At 32.9% G+C, this 21,425-nt stretch overlaps 3 protein-coding genes and 1 long non-coding RNA gene across 7 annotated transcripts; 3 read left to right on the forward strand and 1 right to left on the reverse strand.

The window, feature by feature from the left end:
• Nucleotides 1–5,845, forward strand: AGAL (alpha-galactosidase). Its single transcript, NM_001247042.2, has 15 exons — nt 1–376; nt 1,660–1,718; nt 1,864–1,920; nt 2,128–2,162; nt 2,279–2,382; nt 2,473–2,548; nt 2,702–2,760; nt 2,990–3,055; nt 3,220–3,303; nt 3,473–3,537; nt 3,672–3,754; nt 3,856–3,946; nt 4,489–4,538; nt 4,628–4,768; nt 5,526–5,845. The coding sequence occupies exons 1-15, from the start codon at nt 207–209 to the stop codon at nt 5,613–5,615; spliced, it is 1,230 nt and encodes a 409-aa protein (NP_001233971.2). The 5' UTR covers nt 1–206; the 3' UTR covers nt 5,616–5,845.
• Nucleotides 5,846–7,745: 1,900 nt separating this feature from the next.
• Nucleotides 7,746–9,970, forward strand: LOC101250574 (small ribosomal subunit protein uS2). Its single transcript, XM_004234267.5, has 5 exons — nt 7,746–7,990; nt 8,581–8,843; nt 8,919–9,116; nt 9,303–9,504; nt 9,729–9,970. The coding sequence occupies exons 1-5, from the start codon at nt 7,849–7,851 to the stop codon at nt 9,818–9,820; spliced, it is 897 nt and encodes a 298-aa protein (XP_004234315.1). The 5' UTR covers nt 7,746–7,848; the 3' UTR covers nt 9,821–9,970.
• Nucleotides 9,971–11,636: 1,666 nt separating this feature from the next.
• LOC101250278 (uncharacterized) lies at nt 11,637–21,181 on the reverse strand. Of its 4 annotated transcripts, XM_069295216.1 has the most exons (8): nt 20,770–21,077; nt 20,393–20,430; nt 19,194–19,429; nt 16,801–17,458; nt 14,433–14,796; nt 14,243–14,346; nt 13,372–13,566; nt 11,637–12,650 (listed from the first exon to the last, which is right to left on the reverse strand). In XM_069295216.1, exons 3-8 carry the CDS (start codon nt 19,235–19,237, stop codon nt 11,946–11,948), a joined length of 2,070 nt encoding a protein of 689 aa, XP_069151317.1. In that variant the 5' UTR covers nt 19,238–19,429; nt 20,393–20,430; nt 20,770–21,077; the 3' UTR covers nt 11,637–11,945. The 4 variants fall into 4 exon arrangements, with proteins under 4 accessions (XP_069151317.1, XP_010317540.1, XP_004234314.1 ...); XM_010319238.4 differs by lacking the exon at nt 20,393–20,430 and having other exon boundaries at nt 20,774–21,181; XM_004234266.5 differs by lacking the exon at nt 20,393–20,430 and having other exon boundaries at nt 20,770–21,094.
• LOC112941101 (uncharacterized) lies at nt 12,193–13,366 on the forward strand. Its single transcript, XR_003246070.2, has 2 exons — nt 12,193–12,332; nt 12,527–13,366. It is a non-coding gene; the product is annotated as an uncharacterized lncRNA (long non-coding RNA).
• Nucleotides 21,182–21,425: the final 244 nt, after the last annotated feature.

Genomic DNA, 21,425 nt, shown 5'->3' on the forward strand with positions numbered 1-21,425 from the left:
ACATATATATATATATATATTAATATAAAAATTATTTCCATCTGCCGACTGCCCACATAGCATTAATATAAACAATATAAATAGGTAGGTTGTCATTCACATATTAAAACCCCAAAGTTTTTTGCTTCCCCTTTCACTTAAAAGGGGCTCTCTTGAACATTTAAATATTGTTCGTAGCCAAAGCTCTAAAGCCTATCGGAAAAACGATGTCATCAACTTCACCACTTCTGTTGTGGTGCTGCTTGTGTTTGTCTCTGGCTACGGTATATGCTCGTCTGCAGCCACGAAATCTCATCGTTAATTCAAATTTAAGTGTAAATGAATTCAACCGGAGAAACCTCTTGGGCAATGGCCTTGGCCAAACTCCGCAAATGGGGTAAGATTTTGTTTAACAATATATACTGTCGGTGCACAAAACTTATTTCTGCAAGACATTATTGATTGTCTGAATATGATGTCTTTGTAAGTTACGTAGGATATATAAGAATAATGTTAAATTTGATATATTAATAATACTAATGCTCGTATTAAATAATATATTAAATTGTTTCTACAGTGCAGTGTTTGATTTTGTGTTTTAATAATAACAATCACCAATATAGTGAAGAGGTGACAATTGCGTGTTTAATCTATGTTTTTATTACTAATACTACGGATATTAGTTATATGAACTTTAATATATATATTGAAAAGTAATATATTAAACAATATATTACTAACACTTAAAACTAATACATATATTATTTTTTTTTAGTACACTGATGACCCCTCATTGTTATAATGAAAGAGAAATCACAAAGGAATGCTGTGTAGGTGGGAGTCATAATAAAAGCTCGTGAACTTGTCAAGTTGTCTACATGTTTGTTGTACCAATAAAATAATTAACTAAGGTCTGTAAATTCAAAAAATGTTTTACGAGCAAGAAAACAAAAAACACTTCAAACTTTCCAGTGGTTTATTAATTAGTAAAATAAAAATAAAAAATTATCAGTTAGCACATAATTTTCTTCGATTTTTCATCTATGTGGACCCCAACAACTCCATTTATTTCTCATAAGAAATGCGTTCCAAAGAGGACGTCAACTTACCCAAAGAGGACCCCAACACTTCTAAAAATAAATAAATGATTCAAACTGAAGTGTCATACTTTCTCTGTTCGTGGTATTTTTCGTATTTCGAGATTCAAATGAATCTTGATCAAAAATTTTTTATAAATCCTTTTAACATTTGAATTAGTAATTATTGTGACTTATAGTATTTTTTACGTTGTTTACTAATATATAAATTTTATTTCAAAAAATTTGAAGATTTCATACGCAAATGTCTATTCAAAATTAAATTATTTGACTCTTAAAAAATAAAAAGTGTCACGTAAAATAAAATAGAGAAAATAATAAATTACTTATAGTAGATGCGTCTTTTCTAACCAATAAGCACGACAGTAGAATAACACCAAAGACGTTTAAATATAACAGTAACATTTTTTAAGTAACTTTTTACCGTTAATAATGCTCACAAAGTCAAAAGGTAGTGAACACCCATTTGAATATGAAAATCTATTTCCCTTGTTAATTTTTTTATTAATATATCTGAATTAAAATATATAATTATATTTTTATAAAAAATATATGAAATAATATTGATACTTTAAAAGTACAGATGGAGCAGCTGGAATCATTTTGGTTGCAATATAGATGAGAACATAATAAAGGGGACAGGTCAGCAAAATTATTTTCTACTTTGAAATGGAAAAGAAAAGTGTAATTAAAAATATACATACATGTAACCATATAATAACATTTCATTTGCTAGCTGCACAACAGTTGTCACTTTTTTTCTCTTTTTGCTTTTTTCATGTGGCAGCTGATGCAATGGTACATACTGGACTTGCTTCTCTTGGATATGAGTACATCAATATAGGTAAAATATTATATTAAAATGTATAAATTTATTTTATTAAAAGATTTAATTAATATTACTCCACTTTTAATAGAATAATATATGTATCAACAAATATTTTTTAGTCAGTAATGATAATGACTAGTAATAGTGATTGTCATATAGTAAAATAGTAAATGACCTTTTCAATTTTATTACTAAATCATTTATCGTATATTATTCCTTCAGATGACTGTTGGGCCGAAGCCAATAGAGACTCGCAGGTATTCTACGAGTCGTCTTAGTAGCTTTTGTTCAAATAATATATCATATATATAAAAATGTTTATTATTATGTATAAATATTTGATCGTAAACCAAATTATCGTACACTTTAACAGGGAAATATGGTTGCTAAAGGTTCAACTTTTCCTTCTGGGATTAAAGCACTGGCAGATTATGTTCACGGCAAAGGATTAAAACTTGGAGTTTATTCTGATGCTGGGTAAAAAATTACTAATTAACATATTTTATTAGTTACATTTTTAGTCATAATTTTTATTAAAACTAACCATTTTAATTTTTTTTAATGCAGGACTCAGACGTGTAGTAAACAAATGCCAGGTTCATTAGGACACGAAGAACAAGACGCAAAAACTTTTGCTTCCTGGGTATTATTGTGTATGCTTGGCCTACATTATACACACATTTTTTTTTTAAAAAAAAAAAACACAATACTTAATCATGGAGATTATTTTTTTTGAGTTAATTATTTTTAGTTTAGCATTTAATCATCAATATCTAACTTGTGTTATATTCCTTAGGGTGTTGATTACTTGAAGTATGATAATTGTAACAATGAAGATCGAAGTCCAAGAGAAAGGTACGAACGTACTATACTTGTCTCTCGAAAAATAATTTATATTCGCTCGAAATTAATATCAAATCAATAATATTCTATTCTGATTAAGTAACAAATGAGTTGAAAGATTATAGTGGTACGATGTAAACACCATGGGAATAAATTTTGACCGTTTCTTCCTGTCTCAACAAGAATATAGATATATTAAAATGTTCATAATTAACAATATTTGTTTCCTTAAATGGAACAGGTATCCCATAATGAGCAATGCTTTACAAAACTCTGGAAGGGCTATATTTTATTCCATGTGTGAATGGTGAGTGCATTTTCTTGAATAGTATTTTTACACAAATCGCTACTAATCTGTCTATTTTTATTTGTTATATTATTTTTAAAAAAAAAAATTAAATTGATTAATTTTTAAAGTTTAATTTGATATTTTAAATAAAAAATTGAAATACGTTATTTTGTCACTTTCAGGGGAGATGATAATCCTGCCACGTGGGCTTCCTCTGTTGGAAATAGTTGGAGAACTACTGGAGATATTACTGATGATTGGAACAGGTAAAATATAGAAATTATAAAAATAAATAACTTTAAAGTGTTATTCAGAATCTTCACTTATAAATTTTCACATTTTTATTATATTTACTTTTTAGAGTTTTAAATAATTCTACGCTAAACGTTATGACAATGAATAAAATAGTGATAGTTAGTGTGTTTCGCGTTGCAGTATGACTTCTCGGGCTGATTTGAATGATCAGTGGGCATCTTATGCTGGTCCAGGTGGCTGGAATGGTATAAAATTAATTATCAAAACTTTGTGTATTTTATTTTTTACTAATTATTAAAAAAAAAACACTAAAATTAAATTTCTTTTTAACTTAAATTGAAGTGATCTTTAATTACATGGTTTTAATTTGTTATTTCAGATCCAGATATGTTAGAAGTTGGAAATGGAGGAATGAGTTTTGGAGAATATCGTTCTCATTTCAGTATTTGGGCATTAGTAAAGGTTAGTTCTAATTATTATAATTTGAATTTTAAATTTAGTAAATTCGATTTGAAAAAAAAAAAAAGAATTTAATATGTTATTGATATATTTGTTTTGTATAGGCACCTTTAATTATAGGTTGTGATTTAAGATCAATGGATAATACTGCCCATGACATTCTAAGTAATCCAGAGGTCATTGCAGTTAATCAAGGTAAAAGATTTTGCCTTCTTCTTTTTGGTTCCGTGTGCGTGTGGTAAAATTAACATACGAAAATATGATTTGTTTAAATTTGAGCGAGTTAATGACCTAATCCAGTTCATTTTTAGCTGTCCCATTTAACTCATCTCAAAGTTGTACATATACTCTCATTCATGAATAAGCCATAAGGAGTCTCAAGTTATGCTCAACAAAATATCTGAAGTTACATACGAGTGAAGTTCATGTATTTCCGTCTTAAGTTCAAGTAATACGGTTGGACTTCGATCATTTTTACCTAAATTTTAGTCATGTACTTTTTGCAGGACTTTAGTCATTTTTATTCAAACGTTAATTACATGATATTTCGTTTTGAATTTTGAAGTATGTACTCTGTCGAAATCGAATAACAGAGCACTTTATCAATCATTTTTGTTTTCTTCCAAGTTCAACTCAATCTGTTCATTTAACACCTCTGATTGTATTCTAAAATGATCAATAGCACGTAGTTGAAGACAAGAACATAACATGTTTTTATTTGTTGACATTGAGATCAGATAAACTTGGAGTTCAAGGTAAAAAAGTTAAGCAATATGGAGATTTGGAGGTAAATATTTTGAATTTTGATTTGTATTTCCAATTAATTCCTCTTATATTTATTTACTAAAACTAGTAAATATATACACTTTGTAACAGGTTTGGGCAGGGCCTTTAAGTGGGAAAAGAGTAGCAGTTGTGCTATGGAACAGAGGATCATATAAGGCTGATATAACTGCTTATTGGTCTGATATTGGCCTTGATTATTCCACTCTTGTTGATGCAAGAGACTTGTGGGCTGTAAGTCTTTCATTTATTTTATTTCAATTTTTTAAATTTCTCATATTTGATATTACGATCTATTAATAAATGAATATTAGGCCTAACTTAATTATAAAAATTATCTTACGAGAAAAGGGTTGTCTAAGTCATATTAAAGCGACGACTCATCCCTTAAAAAGATCAGTGTTACCCTTGAACTCTTTACTCGATCATTATTGTTAGTTTATATAGGAGAAATTCTAGTCTAATTTCTAAAATAGTGAAAACGAATTCGAAATTTTAAGTCAAAATATATAGTACTAGTATTTGTTTTCTTGGTGCTCCTTGAGCTAGTGCCTTATTATTTTCGAGCATTAAGCTCAAGAATATGTTTATGTAATTATATGTTAATAATGATCGAATCTCGAATTATTATTGAGCATCAAGCTTAAAAAATAGTAGCAATCTTTTTTAAGAAATTAAATTCTCACGATAGTTAGTATCGTCCCCTTTGGGTCATGAGTTGTTTACATATAGTGAGAGAAAAAGGGCAAAAAGATGATCCAACTAAATGTGTATATATTTGGATTTAACCCAAAAATGCTTTGAGTTTTATAAAAAGCATTCTATCAAAAAACAATTTCATTTTTAGAACTCAAACAAGCGATCTCTTACTACAATATATATTTTACGACTCTTTGCGCAAAACCACAATATTAATTAATCATATGTTGTGTAAGTTCCCAATTTTAATTTATTTGACACTTCCTAATTTATCATTTGGATTGAATTGCAGCATTCAACAAAAGGATCAGTTAAAGGACAACTATCAGCAAGTGTTGAATCACATGATTGCAGCATGTATGTTCTTACTCCAAAAAAATAAGTTCAACCACATCAAATTAAATGTTAAAATTTATGTGGAAAAATACCACAATGCTGGAGGAGTACTAATACATAATCTAGTTAAGAGTAAGAACAATAAATTAAAAGGATTTTGTTATTATATCTATGTTATATAGTTAAGAGACGTTTCTTTGTATCGTATTAAACTTAAATAGTGAATTTTGTGTGGGGAGAATTTGATATGAGATATATATCATTATGTTTTAAGTACTTTTTTTGTATCTTGTCTGTGGATATAACTAGAATAACTAAATAGAAATTTAATCATGTTAAAATACGAAAAGATCATGACGTACTCTATTATTTTTTCGATTTGTTTTTATTTGTCCAATAATTAAAAAAAAGCAAGAGATAATTTATATTTTGAGTTATTGATGATAAAACTTGACACTTCTGATTATATCATAGAAATTTGGAAAAAGGAATGGATTTAGCCTCAAACTTTAATAAATAGTACGTGTATGCCCTCCGTTATACTTTGAGTCCATATAAGTCTATGTCATCCAATTATAGGTACATATATACCTTTTTCACTAACGAACCCCTAATTTTTTACATGTGTCTAAATCCTATCGAACTATCCGTTTGACCCTTTTTTAAGGGAAACTTATATAAATATACTATAATAACAAAATATTTACCATTTATAACAATAATATTTCTTTTTCACTTCATCACTTTTAATTCATTTACAATACAAGTTTAATTCATAATATAAAGAACAATTTTTTATTTATATATAATACAAATTTTAATGATAAATAATTCATTTATCATACATTTTAATTCACTATAATACAATGTTAATCAAATTTTTATTAAACAAACATAATATATTTAAAAAATAATTATAGTTCATATATAATTCATATGTATTGCATATATAATTCACTTTTAATACATATGACAGATTTAACATAGTATTGATATAAATAGTAATAAATAAAAAATATTATTAAAACCAATAATTATTTATTAAAATATATCAATTTATATAATTTTTCCTTTTTTTAACCCATTATCCAGCTATCCAATACCCACCGAATTTTCTCTAAAAGTAATCCAAATTAAAACACCCAAATTTGGATTACTTTAGGAGTATAATCATGTTGTACACACATCAAAGCATCTTGTACACACATTAAAGTATATTTATCATCAATAATATCCCTCAATTCTTTAATATCCACCTAGTACAAGAAATCACAATCAACAAACATAGCCCAACCCTCATAATCTGCCAAGTAAGGCGGCAAAAATCGCGAAAATGAAAATTTGAATTTTTTCTAGAGAAAATTGGATGGGTATTGGGTTATAGGGCAGATAGTTGGGTAATAGATTAAAAAAAGGATCAAACGGGTAGGTCAATAGGATTAAGACACGTCTAAAAAATTAGGGGTTTGTTAGTGAGAGGGGTATATATGTACCTATAATTGGACAGTAGGGGCTTATATGGACACAAAGTATAACGGAAGACATATACATACTATTTATTAAAATTCGGGTCCATTTTCCCTAAAAAAATTCACAACTAAATTTCTCAAATGAGCTCTCAATTACAGATAATTACCTCCTTAAAAATCATTCAACCGATTCATATAATTTTTTCGACACTTACAGTGTGAGATTTTTAAGCTAATTTTTTTTTTAAAAAAACTACTACTTCAATTAGTAAATTAATCCGCCCCACTTGGTTGAACCTTTTTGCTAAAGTTAATATGGGTCAAACATATTAGCATAGAGGACCCTTTTTATTTTCTTACATACATATATCGATTCATTTTCCTCTTTTTCAATTTAGGGCTATTTTTACATTTTCCCCCTCCCTTAATTAGTGTATCTCAAACTCTTTGTTTAAATGACTTTTTTTATTAATTATGAGGAGTGAATTTTAGTATAGCGGAAAAGTGTAGCAAACCAATTTACTCCTTAAAATTGATATTATTATAATGTAGTTACCTTAGTAGTTACTACTTTTTTTATCTTAAGATAATTAAGCGTAGTTCGTTATTTAAAAAAAAAACAAATTAATGAAGCCATCCACTGTAAGAGCTGAATCACTAGGGTTTAAAATGTAGCAAAGCCCAAGCCCAATATTAAAGCCCAACGAAAGGAGCTTTTTAATGGCTCGGCGTTCCCTTCAGTGTTTTCTCTCTAGCCGCAGTGAAACCCTAAAAGCAGAGGAAGCTAAGGGAGAGTAACAGAGCACACCAATGGCGGCAATCACACAGCAACCAAGGACATTGACGACGAAAGAGGCTGACATACAGCTGATGTTGGCAGCTGAAGTCCACCTCGGTACTAAGAACTGTGACTTCCAAATGGAACGTTACGTCTTCAAGCGTCGCAACGACGGTATACTCTATACTTCACTATACTAAACTGCAAATATCCTCATTTTCATTCTGTTCTGGATCCATGATGATAATTTAGTATGTATTTATATGATTTTCTCCTAGAATTTACGTGCTGGTATCGGAATATATGGTTAGAATAGGATATTGATACTTATTAGTGATTTGAAGGGGATGAAATACTTAGTGAATATATTTTACTGTTTGGTTATAGGCTGTATATTTTTCTTAGTTATTATGCTTGAAAAATAATAATTTGACTCTATAGTGCTAGTACATTCAGGTAATTAATATGCGATCCATGTAGATTATGTGTTTTACGATATTTTTTTCTGTGGATGAACAACTGATCTTTCATCAGTTGACAATGAATTACTGTTTATTATGCCTATTTTTGTCTCTGGTATTTATACTATCTGTTGATTTATTATTAGGTAAAAAATGATGTGTTAGTGTTGATAAATTCTGATTCTAAATTAATTTGTATTTGGCTGGGTATATATATGACTTCCTAATCAATGATATTAGTGAATTAATGTATCTGTTAGTTTAGCAACTATCCTTGTATCATGATCGATCCTTTATTCCCAGGTATCTACATTATTAACGCTGGAAAGACATGGGATAAGCTGCATATGGCAGCTAGAGTTATTGTTTCTATTGAGAATCCTCAGGACATCATTGTGCAATCTGCCAGGCCTTATGGGCAGAGAGCCGTCTTGAAGTTCGCACAATATACTGGTGCACATGCTATTGCTGGCCGTCACACCCCTGGTACCTTTACCAATCAGCTTCAGACTTCATACAGCGAGCCAAGACTTCTCATTCTCACTGACCCAAGAACTGATCACCAGGTTGATACTGCTGTAACATCACTTGTTTCTTTTTTAGGTTGTTGACATTTTATAACTAGTTTGAGTCATTTGCAGCCTATTAAGGAAGCTGCTCTTGGAAACATCCCCACTATTGCCTTCTGTGACACTGATTCACCCATGCGATATGTTGACATTGGTATCCCTGCCAACAACAAAGGAAAGCACAGCATTGGTGTTCTCTTTTGGATCTTAGCAAGGATGGTACTACAGATGCGTGGTACCATTAGTCCTGGACCCAAGTGGGATGTCATGGTAAACTATATATGGATGATAGCTATTTGCTCATAATATTTTCCTACCTGCTATACTAGTTTAACTTTTCTTAAGTTTGAATATTATTCAAGTTCCATTTTTATTTGGTATTCAATTTAAACATGTGTTGTGTGCATCTTTAAGCAGTTGAACATGTATCATTCTCTCATTTAAGTTCTGCTGTAGGTGGATCTCTTCTTTTACAGAGAGCCTGAAGAGGCAAAAGAGCAACAAGATGAGGAAGTACCTGCTATTGCTGATTATGCAGAATATGGTGGCGCTGCTCTTGGTGGTGATTGGACTAGCAGCCAAATCCCTGATGCCCAATGGGCTGCAGATGGTGCAACATCTGTTCCTGCAGCTACTGGTGACTGGTCTGGAGATGCAGGTTAGTGACGTATTTTCTGGAATTAGTTATTAAAGTCAGTGGATGCAGAACCTCTGTATTCTTTCATCTTATCTTGTTCTACTTTGTGAATGCTTTAAGAAAAAAAAAAGAATGTGATACATGATACATTGAGTTATCTCTTAGTTATTTGAGTCTGTTTTGATGTGTTTCTTTCTCTTCTATGTATAAAAATAACATAATATAATGCCCTCCATATCTTTCAGTGGTTGAGGGAGGTTGGGATGCTGCAGCTGCTCCTCCTGCTGGTGTACCAGAAGTGACCCCTGCTCCAGCTGCTGCTACTGGCTGGGAATGAACTTGACTCCTTCAGAGAGTTCTTTTTTGTTAATTTAGATGTGAGTTCTTGTTACAGACGGTTTTGTTTACAATGCAATTTATAAAAATTTTGGACTTGTTGATGTACGAAATTATTTTTAATCATTTATAGCATGTCTTTTTAGTGAAACCTTTTTTAACCCAATTTTGCCCCACACCATCTTACATTTTCTTGATATGCTAAAATGGACAATAAAGGAAAATTTGAGTCTTAATTGTGAGGAGTCAATTAAAATGTAAGTACTATGCTATAAATAAGTAATGAAGTTGAATCTAGAAGGGGTAGAGTGTAATGTAAGTTCTTAAGTATTTCATAACATTGTGAAACGTTAATTAAGTATTTTATAACATTGTGAAACGTTAATCAAACTAAAAACCGAAACCTGACGTTACGAAAGTTCAACATGGAAATGCTCCTTTTAATCGTGAGAATGGTCTATTAAGGACACTCGCAATTATAAAATTTTGATTAGTGACACCTAAAGTTGTCCCGAATTTTTAATAAGACACTTTAACTATATGAGTGTCCTATTACCCCACGAAAGTAGGAGATATAGACCCGTTTTCTCCCTATGTTTGTTTTCACGCAAATAATGCGCGTGAATGATAGATTTTTCATCCAAAGAACGAATTAACAAGTGACACGCGTCATTTTTTAATCTATTATTTAATTCTTTCCTTTTTAAAGTACTCATCTTCCCTAACTTTTCCCCATTCTTTCAAAGGAACCATTTTTGACAATTGTTGCTTTTATTCCATATGGTCTCCTTGTTGCCTCTTGTTATACTAATGAAAAAAAATTCTTTTCTCTTTAATGAAGGTACTGCCGAAGTGAATCTTGCCCAAGCTCGTAGATAAATGCTTCGAAGCTGGCAAAAAGGGTAAGGCAAACTAGAGCTTCATTGAATCAAATTTGATGAAAGGCGTGAGGATCTTGGTCCTTCTGTAGAGACTTTCCTCTTCTTTTTTTTCAAATTCTTTTCTTTTTTTAAAATTGGTGATTTTTTTTTGTTTGTCTGAGTCTTTTTAACCCAAGTTGTAATTTTTTCTCATTTATTATTAATAATAATGGACCATTGGTCCAAGATGAATTTTTAAAAAAAAGAAGGTAAGATTCTAACACTTTTTAGTTTTTATCTTAAAATAATTTCTTACATGTGTTTTTCTCCGAAAGATCACAAATCCATGAAGAAAAAAAATATAATCTTTATCAAATACTAAAATGAACATGAAAACTTCTTGTTTGCTGAGCTAATTTTCCAAGAAATTGACCAACAAATGGCAAAATTGAAATAGATGTAAACTTCAAAAGAAGTTGTAATTGAATTGCAATTGAGAAAGAAAATAAAATATAAAGAAAGAAAGTGAGAAATTTAGAGAGAAGAAAAGAAAAGAAAGTGTACCATTTATCTTTTTAACGATTTGGGTCGGGTTAAACCTGTACTTAATTGATATTTAAATTAAATTAATTAATTAAAAGGAGAGTGTGTCTCACGCGTGTGAGGTTGATGAGAAAATGAGTCAAAATGGTCAATTTACAAAGATATTTAATACTTTTGTGGGGTAATAGAACATTTACATAGTTAAGGTGTGTTTTTAAAAATCTGAGACAACTTCAGGTGTCATTTTATGTCTTTTCTCGAAAAAAAAATATAACTTGTAAAGAATACAAGACCAATTTGCTAAAGAAAAAGGACTTAATAATCCTGCATTACAAATCTTAGGTGTTACTTTGAAGACCTCTTTTTGTATTGACCATTCTGTCTGCCTACTGCAAGTGCAAACATGGGTTGTCATTGGCATATAACAGACCATTTTTAGTTAAATAAATCTGATTTGGTACAAGTGTATTCATCATTTCTGCAAAGACTAAGCAGTTTAAATCTACTATGTGACTGTACTTGAAATGGGTTTCTAATGGCTACAATTTTTACTTTTACAAGTGAGAAGAGATCATCGACAAAGGGTATCAGGGCACAAGACTGAGTATGGATCCAATTTTCGTTAGCTACTTGAATAAGTGAGAGAAACTTGCGTATAGTCTAAACTGAACAGCCTTTGAATAAACTGACCCGTGTTTTCCCTTGTTCAATCAAACTGCAGATTTACGAATATTCCTTGTGGCTTCTCATCCTTGTCACCAAGTGTCTCCCCTTCTCTTCTATGTGACGCTTCTTCTCTTCAAGCTTTTCCCCCATTTTTTTCCGCAAACCAAGCATCTTAGCCCTTGCACTTGTTCTTCTTGGCTTCATCTCATCTTCTGTAGAACTATTTTGTTCCTCCAGCATACTCAGTGAATGAGAAGATGAAGGTGAGTAGCTTTGCATGTTTTCCTCTGTGCTCATGCGGTGACTCTCTAGCTGTTCATTGTGGCTCAACAAAGGGGCATGCAAGTCCGCTCCAGAAGACTGGCCCATATGAACTGATAAATATACCTGTGGGTCTGATGACTTGCGTGGTAGTGTCTCTCCCTGATGTTTCTTAGACTCAAGGTGTGTTCTTTCTGGACTTGTAGTGAGGCTTCTGAAACTAGGCTGGACCTTAGGAGCTGAGTACAAAGAGTGTGGATCCAGGGACTTACTCTTTTGAGTAGCCCATCCAACTCTGTTCAGTTTCTCTTGTTCACTTTCAGCATTACTGCTGGTACTTCTCCTATCTGATTCTTGTTTCTTGGCATTAACTGCAGATTTGTTATGAATCCATATATAGGGAGCATCTTTTAAGGGAACCCAATCATCCTTTTCTGCTATCATCCAAGGTATGCATACATTCTCACAGTTTGGAAGCACAACAGATTCACGAATAGCAGCCTGCATCAGTTTGTAACAGCATCAGCTCAACTTCCAAGAAAATTTAAGCAAACAATGTAGCCGGTAGGTGCAGAGAAGAGAACATATATGGAAAAATTGCCAACACATCCCCTGGTGTAGAATCTTAAAATCAGTAAGTTGGTTTTTCTTTTGTAGTCGGCACGATTTGCAAAAAATTCAGGTCATTGAGTAAGTGCCACGAAAAGACAAGTCCTAAAAGTAATAAACTGGCTAGACGAGCTGTGTATTCTACTAGCACACTATCTGTTGGTGCCATATAAAGTACCATCATCCTCTCTCCCCACGAAATAAGTAACCAAATCACCCTCTGAGTACCTTTTTAAATTTCACTGAATAGATACTGTGATGATCTATTTGAGACCAATTTACGTATCATCTACACAAAATCCGCTCATGGATCTTTTGAGGTGGATACTCTGATTGGGCCAACTAAAGTCGAGAAGCTTTTATGATGCTTTAAGTTGAAGAAAATCAGGAAGGAGAAGCATAGCAGATGGCAATAGTACCTCATGCTAAGACATGGGATCTTTGGTCAGTTGTCGAGAGTACGGAATAGTTGTCTCCTAAGTTTCAGGCCATTTTGGCATACATTCTACCTTTGTCATTCACAGCACCTAAAAGCTTGTGTAGCTGACTGGCAATCTCAATTTACTTGATGAATATCATTCAAACAGAACAGAAGATTACTTTTAAAACTGACCTTAATTCGACTGGTTATGAACAACAAAAGGTGTCCACTTGAGATCTTACGATCCCCAACAGAAGAGTTCAAATGGATATCAATATCTGGCATCACTGTGAATCCAAACCATATTTGATCTGAAGGTGGTGGCTTTACGTATAACCTCAGTGTTCCTCGTAGAGATGCAACCCTGATCCCCAATGAGAGTGGAACCTGAATGTTGAAAATTGAAATACAATGGTTAGAAATCGATGAGCTACTTCCACTAGCTACAAGATGGACACATAAAATTTTCCATTCACTACTGCAAAGCCAACATAAACAGGAAAAAAGGAGCATTTCTGAATATCTTCGTAATACAGGCAATAGGAAAATAACAGTGAAGCACAAGTCTCATGATTGTATAATAAGTCAATCCCATTCTCAGCACAATTTATTCTTCCCTTCTTTACGTCATCCACCACCTTGTCCTATCCACTCTCCCCTAGTCTCAAGTCGTAATTTAAATAAGAAAGATAAGGAAATCCAATTAGAGATAAGCTGCCTTCCCAACTCTACCACCTTGCATCCATATCTAACTACCATTTTCTATTTTCATCAATTATGAAAGAGAAAATACCAAAGGTCAACTGTATGACATGAGTTTTAGTTACTTCCTTTTTTCTATAGCATAACAAGAAGGCAATTATTACAGATAATTATGATCGAACGCTAGTGTTGTACCCTAGTTATGAATTTTGCAATAGGTTCAAAAGTATTGCAACACGTTTGTTGCAGCCATTGACATCCACCAGCAAGTTAAAGCGTTCAAACACAGCAAAGCCAGGAAGTTTACTTCAGGGAAACCCAAGGTTAAATTGCTAGAGATAAGCAGAACATTATAACCAACCTGTGAAACCTGCTTGGCCACAGAATGTAAGATTGATTTCCACTTAGATCCAGGAGGTGAGCAACTAGAGCAATTAGAGCTTCTGCTTGCGGTTGAAAAGTTACCTGATTAATGCACTTTAGATTACTAACAGATAAAGATAAATCTATTTTTCAACAATGAAATAACCAAAAAAGGTTTTATTACATACGTGCAAGCATATCACCACCACTTCTTTGGTCCATCTTATCTGCGTTCTCGTCGGAATGCTTAAATTGTTCACTGAAGCGTTCATAACCTTCTAACAGATCTGATTTGACGTTATCAACAACACTTGAATCTAAACTTGCTTCGTCCCCCTCATGTAAATCAAGGTCTTGAACTTCAAGCCTCGTTTCAAGGTCTAATATTGCACCACCAGAGTACTGAATATCAATTTCGAAAGCCCAGAGCTCGTTCATATCTGAGGGAAGAACCCTCATTGCATGTATATAGGGAGGGAGGTCACCAACATTAACAGCTGCACAAGTTACTTCACCTATGTAACTGGGGCTACGAATATTGGAGAGGGTTCTCTACAAATAAGGAGAACATGGAGTTATAGCCTTATTACAACAACATATTTCTCTTCAAGTGATCATGAAACTGTCACATTAAAATATATGCACAGAAAGCTTCAAAGTGAAGTGCATTAAATAAACTTCTCGTCTTAAACTGATAAATTTTCTTAGTGCCATAGCAGGGAAAGAAAAGTAGTTTAATCCTTCAAGAGCTTACTTAAGTAGAAAGGTGGCAAGTACTGAACCAAGTTCATTTTCTTACAGAATAGCTTTCTGCTGATCACTAGCCATTTATCCAAGCACGTGGCAAAATTTCTTAAAAAATGTTACACATAGAAGTATCAAGTTGTATGACATTTTATAGGAACAAGTCTCAGATTAGAGACAACAATTTTTTTTGTTGTTTAAAATCCAAAAGTTATTTGAGTCTCTGTTGAGATTATAGAGGCTCTGATACCAAGAAAAGTGAGAAGAAGAAAACTACACATTGACGACTTCATTAATGACATTACACAATAAGGGCCCCTTGTGTAGGAGTCTTTACTTAAAATAATAAGATATGTACTTATTCTCTACTTGATAAGGTCAACAATTATTCTTTACTTAATGTAAGGTACATCGTTGTTTCATATATATCATTTATAATATTCTACCATATTCGATTTATCAAATCAAATGATCCAAGACAAATTGTGCATTGAACATTTTATCATACAACCGTATGAACTATATTTTTATTTTCAACATTTATTTCATTCCCAATTAACTTGGGTTTCAGGCATAGAAGTTGTTTAATTTTTATTTTATTGAGTTTGCTCGTCTCGAGTACTTAGTATTAATATCAAAGGAAACCTACTAACACTCAAATCTTGCTATAAAACTGCTATCAAAATGGAAGGGAAGGTTGCATGCCAAGCCGCCACCAAAACGGTCGCTGCAAGAGGAACGATGCTGGTCGGCTAAAAGAGAGAAACAACACTGATCACCAGAGAAGGGAGCGGTGTTGAGAGGACTGGTGCCCCACGGCAAAAGGAGGAGTGGCGCATTGGGAATAGAAGGGAGTAGAGAGCATAGGACACCGGCCAAAAAAGAGGGGGAAAAGAAGAACTGGGTCAGGAAAAAGAAAGATAAAAATAACACTGGCAAACACGTAAATACAATTGAGTCTACCAAATTTTGAAAGTTCTGATACCATGTAAAGAAATAGAAGAGAGAGAAAGGAGAGATGAACTGAGGATTTAATTATTGACATTACATATTAGGGTCGTCTTCCTTCATTAACAAGATAGTGTTGGCAGCTATATGTACAATTAAAGAAGACCTTGTTCAACTTACAAGGAATCTAGAAATTCTACTAAGGTTTCTGCATCATCTACATAATTTTCTTTACACAGAAATGGGAAGACAAAAATGAAAATTCGTTCAAGTCCTCTATATATGCTGGAGATTTTATTATTGACACAACACATTAGGGTCTTGTAATACAGGAAGCTTCATCTAGTACAATTATAACACAAGTCATTATTATCCTACAATTAAGTAGAGATTGTCCTAGTATATCATATAACGTCCTTTTTCTTAATAGGGTAGGAACACTATAACTCCTGTAATATGTACTACACAAAAAAATATGTCTACAATATTCAATCATTTAAATACAATAGATCATTGTATCTAGAGACATCCTAACGAAATTTGACATTATTTTTTCTGCATTTCATGTCTTGAAAAACTAATTAATGAGTTTTGGCATGAACTAGATCCAAATAGACAGAACAGATACAGAGTAAACATACAACCAACTACAACTACCTTGGAATTAAGGTGTGGTAGTATTTTATTTTTTTTGAGATTGGTAACTTGAAGGTGTAATAGTATGTATACCAGTTGTTAACGTCCTAGAAAAGCAATACAAGTAACTTAATAACCAATATTTAGCCTAAAAACTAAAAAAGGCTAAACTATGATGACAATTGAAATTACGTCACATCTCATAATCAAGTAAAAGGAGACACGAACCTGAATCCGTTCTTGCAAAGAACTTTTCATCTGCTCATTTCTTTTAGCATCAAAGAACAACCGTGATATTAACAAATTCCAACAAAGGGATCCTTCATCACCAATAACCCTGTCCTCAGAATCTGCATCAGAAATGACAGACCCAGTAGATGAAGGCACTATAACATCCTCATTGGAAAAATCAAGAGGCTTTCTTGTTGGAGCAACCTTCATGACACTACTAGCCAAGTCAAGGTCTTGGAATGAAGGGCCTTTCTCAATCAACTTTCGTTCTTCAGGGCCTAATTTTAAACTGCTACTTGCCTTATTTTCTGGAGCATTCTTGGAAGCTTTCTTGGTTAACTTTTTTAGAAATTGACGAACTTTTGACGAGGAACCATCTGGCTTACTTGATTTATCAACTACTTCAGCACCAAAACTAGAAGATGGTTTCATAAATGAAGGATACGCTGCGTTTAGTGACGTCAGGTAATTCTGGAACTCTACATTTAACTTTGCCAGCCATTTTATTTTTTCTTCATCCTCACAGGAAGCAAGACGAAGGGCTTTGCACCATGCTTCCTTCTCCCAAGATGTTTCCAGGTAAAGGTAAAATATTCTACTTCCTTTATATACAGCAGATGCTCCACTTTCAACTTTAATTGGGTATCTTTTCGCCCTGTAACAAAATTGAAGTGCTAAGCTACAGTTGGTGTCATCCTTTCTTATATAAAAACTAAAGAAACATTTATGTGCCAGAGGTTAAAACCTTTCAAAGTAAAAAGTTCCCTTATACGATCTTCTTTAATGAGGTTAAAACCTGTTTGAATTGATTACATCTTGGAATGGTAAGGCTGTGCAGCTTGTGTTCCAACTTTTCATTCATAACTACTTGGGCATATTCTTATTATTCATGAAAAAATATGCTTATTGATTTATCTTTTTTTAGACAACTAGATGCTTATACCATTAGAAATGGCAGGCCACATCTTTGTCTTAGAATATAAAAAGCACAAAGAGAACTGCTTAATGCCACTTATTGCCTAACTAAATTAATGCCACACAATGGGATGCTTCTAGCGTTGGAGAATTTTAAGTCCCAAATTGAGCGTCCTACCTTTTATGGTCATTCACAGGTTCTATTCTTTAAGAGAAATTTGACTATATATACAGCACCCACTTTTTTTCTGGTGTATGTAATACTCTAAAAGATATTTAACTACTTTAGAGTAGAGAAAAAGGGGAAGAAACCACAAGCTAAAATACTAGTATGAAATTTATCATATTCAATCAATTATTTTAAGTAACAGTAGGCAAAAAATAGACTTACTCATGTTGCCTCTTATAACCTTGAATAGTGAAGATTTTACACATCGTACAAGGTCAAACTAGGATATGAAGGAAAGGCGCTGGGAATGGAGTTTTAAGAACAGAACTATTGGACCTATGCCCTTGGGCTGTTGAACAGAATTCTTTCGATTATCCCATCTCCCCACTAGAAAAGAAAGTAGTATTCAAACTCCCTGGGGTGTCTGTGGATTAAAAAGACTGAGTTCTAGCTATGTCTCTTGCCTGCCCCGTGTGGAGGCAATCTAGCAGAGCACTATGCCCATTATATATCTTTTAGCTTCAAGCTGAGATTTGTAAATAGAACAAACATCAATTTTTGGGTAAGCAAAATATAAGAAGGTATGTGATAGGCATTTTACCAGTCTATATTAGGATAAGATTCAAGTCAATATGTCCAACAGGTCAACCAACCATATAAAACAAAGTTAAATGCATGGTGCGCAATACAATCTGACATGCATCTTCATTCTAGGCAAAACTTGTCAGCAGAAAGCACTTGCAAAGAGAAATTCATATTACATAAAGAAGATATATCTCTAGGTAGCATGAATTTACCAATCAATTTTTTTATTTGTAGAATATAAAGATTACTAGGTATCTGTCTTCTGGTGCATATTCTTTTATTGGAATTTTCCTTCATATAGCTTCTAAAAGCTCAGAGAATCATTTTATATACTTCACACACTATGGATCAGGAAGAAATTTTGCTAAAATCAAATCAGCTTCTCACAACCAGATGAATTCAAGCTAAGAAGAAGTATAAAGCTGTCAAGTTCTCTTTGTACCCACTCGAGTTTTCCTGCTGCAGTGCCGGAGACACAAAATTAGGATTTGCTTATAACTAAAACAGAGCCAAGAAGGCTTTCTTTAGATCTTATGCCTCCAACACAAATAATCTACCATGTCCATAAAATTGCTAGAACAGGATGGATTACTCTTGAATATTTCCAACTTTCATATTTGAAGTGAGTAGCTCAAGTACCATATTTAACCAGTGAAAGATGCAGGAAGAGTTTTAACTCAGACGCACTTCAAAAAGTAAAGTCAAGTAGGTTCTAACTTACCATTTTCTGCTGGACAAGCTTGAAGCAGAAACAGCTGCAACCATGCAACCTTTGAGTGGAATTTCAGTATGGGAACCATCCGATTCTATTAGGATGAGAGAGTGATTCTTGATTTTTCCAAATTTTTGAGAAGGTATTACCTCTAAGATCTCTTTCTGGGCTTTGTTCTGCTTTGTAGCTTTGTCCGTGTTTAATGCTTTCAGGATTCTTTCAGATTCTAGAACCCATACTATTCCCTGGGAACAAATACACATAATACTATAAGTTATACTGATCAAGTCCACTGAGGAAAAAAGGCACGGTGCTTGAATAGAAAAGAAAACTCCAGTTTAATTATAGAATACTAATGAAAATAGCACTGCACATGTATCAAAAGAATATTAGTACGATAATATAAATTCCATTCCCAGATAATTGCACATCAAAAAATAATCTTCTCACACACCATATAACATTCATTTAATGGTGATAAAGAGATGATTCATTCACTGTTTTCTAGTAGCACAAGAGACAGAGAGGTGATTAGTCAATGATTAGAGCACTGGTCTCCAGCTGGAATCTGTTAAATTATCAGAAGGTTATAACATGAAATGGGAACTTTCTCTGGTGCATTTACTCTTCTAATAACATTTACATTGTCTTCAAGAACCACTACCTTTCTCTGTTTCTTTATATATATATATATAAGGGAAAGATGACAGACTGCTGATAATAATCATTGAAGTGTGTAAACATCATATTCATTAATAAAAATCTTCTCATCAAGAAATACCAAAACACTGCAAGATTGGGCATTCTGGGAGCTTCCTGTTGTGCATAGAATGGTCTGTACTAGATTATACTTGGAATACTCTGAGGTATTAGACTATTAGTTGTACAATATTAGGATGGTTTCCACTATAATGCCTGGAAATGAGACTTTTCAAAAGAATTTGTGTGCAAAAAGTGCAGTGTGAGTTTTGAAAGTTAGGAAGTCATCTTTGCCCGACGTGTGAGGCTCCTTACACTAGTCAAAAATCTTGAATAGTCCCAAACATTACCAACAAAGTGACACGTTTCAAGTCTTCGGACTTGCAGCAAGACACATGTCACGTCCTTATTGAGTAACTATTTTCTCGTACACCTATACTACCTGATTATGACTTCTTCATTTTAAATTCAAAGAAGAGTTAGCCCAACCATCAGTCCATCATACCTACCTCGACTTGCTGATTTTATTATTGAAATTTGTTTGTTCCTGCAACCACCCATGGAGTTAGGCTTGTTTAATATTGGAAAAACATTTCACATTGCTAAAATAGTTTCTTAAGATAGTGCTAACATGATCAAAACCACTTTGTATATTTGCTCACAAATAGTACTCCCTTCGTCCTAATTTGTGTGGCACCGTCTGACTTGACACATCGAAACTGACTAACTTCTCAGGTTAGTCCGGGATGAACCGATTAACTACTCAATACGCAATTTAGACAACAATACAAACAGAATGTGTGCAAAACAAAATTGTGCAGTGAAAAAATCACACACATAATACATTAAACATTAGGGCAAACAATAAAGCAAGAAAAATGGGTACCTGCCTGCTTGTTGTAGAAAGATGGATCAATATCCCCAGCAAAAGACAAAGACCCTTGAGGTTGTTTTCCTTTATCAACCCTTCTCATAAGCCACCATATAAAAATAGCAATTCCTACAGCTTCCACTGCAAGAACAAATATCCCACCAAGAACAAACACTGCTAGCATCATGATCATCATCTTTAATCCTTAATCTTCTTTCTCCCCCAAGAAGAAGAAGAAGAAAATTCATGAGAAATTTCAAAATTCTATGTAAGGGGGAGAAAAATGGTTATTGGATACAAGGATTCCTGTCATGCAGGGCAACAGAGAAATGGGCGCTAAAGGTTTGCTGTATTTAGAAGCAACCATTTTACATATTTTGGGCGAAAGTTACGCATTTTTATTTTATTTTTTATTCTTACGTTGAAATTTGAGATACAAAATTAAAACTAGTATAGGATAGATCCGTCAACCTTGGACTTGCACGAGAAACGGAGTTGAGGTCCATACTCATTTATTTTGTTATTATATACATAATTTAAAATTATAATTAATATATAAAAATAGAGTAATTATATATTGAATTAATCTAAAGTTTGTTTGAGTACAAAGTTGTTTGTATCACGAACGGGACATGTCAAGAGTGATATTGTTGGATTTGTATAGATTATAT

This window comes from Solanum lycopersicum, chromosome 3 (genome assembly GCF_036512215.1).
Source record: "Solanum lycopersicum chromosome 3, SLM_r2.1".
In the NCBI taxonomy this organism is placed as follows: Eukaryota; Viridiplantae; Streptophyta; class Magnoliopsida; order Solanales; family Solanaceae; genus Solanum; species Solanum lycopersicum.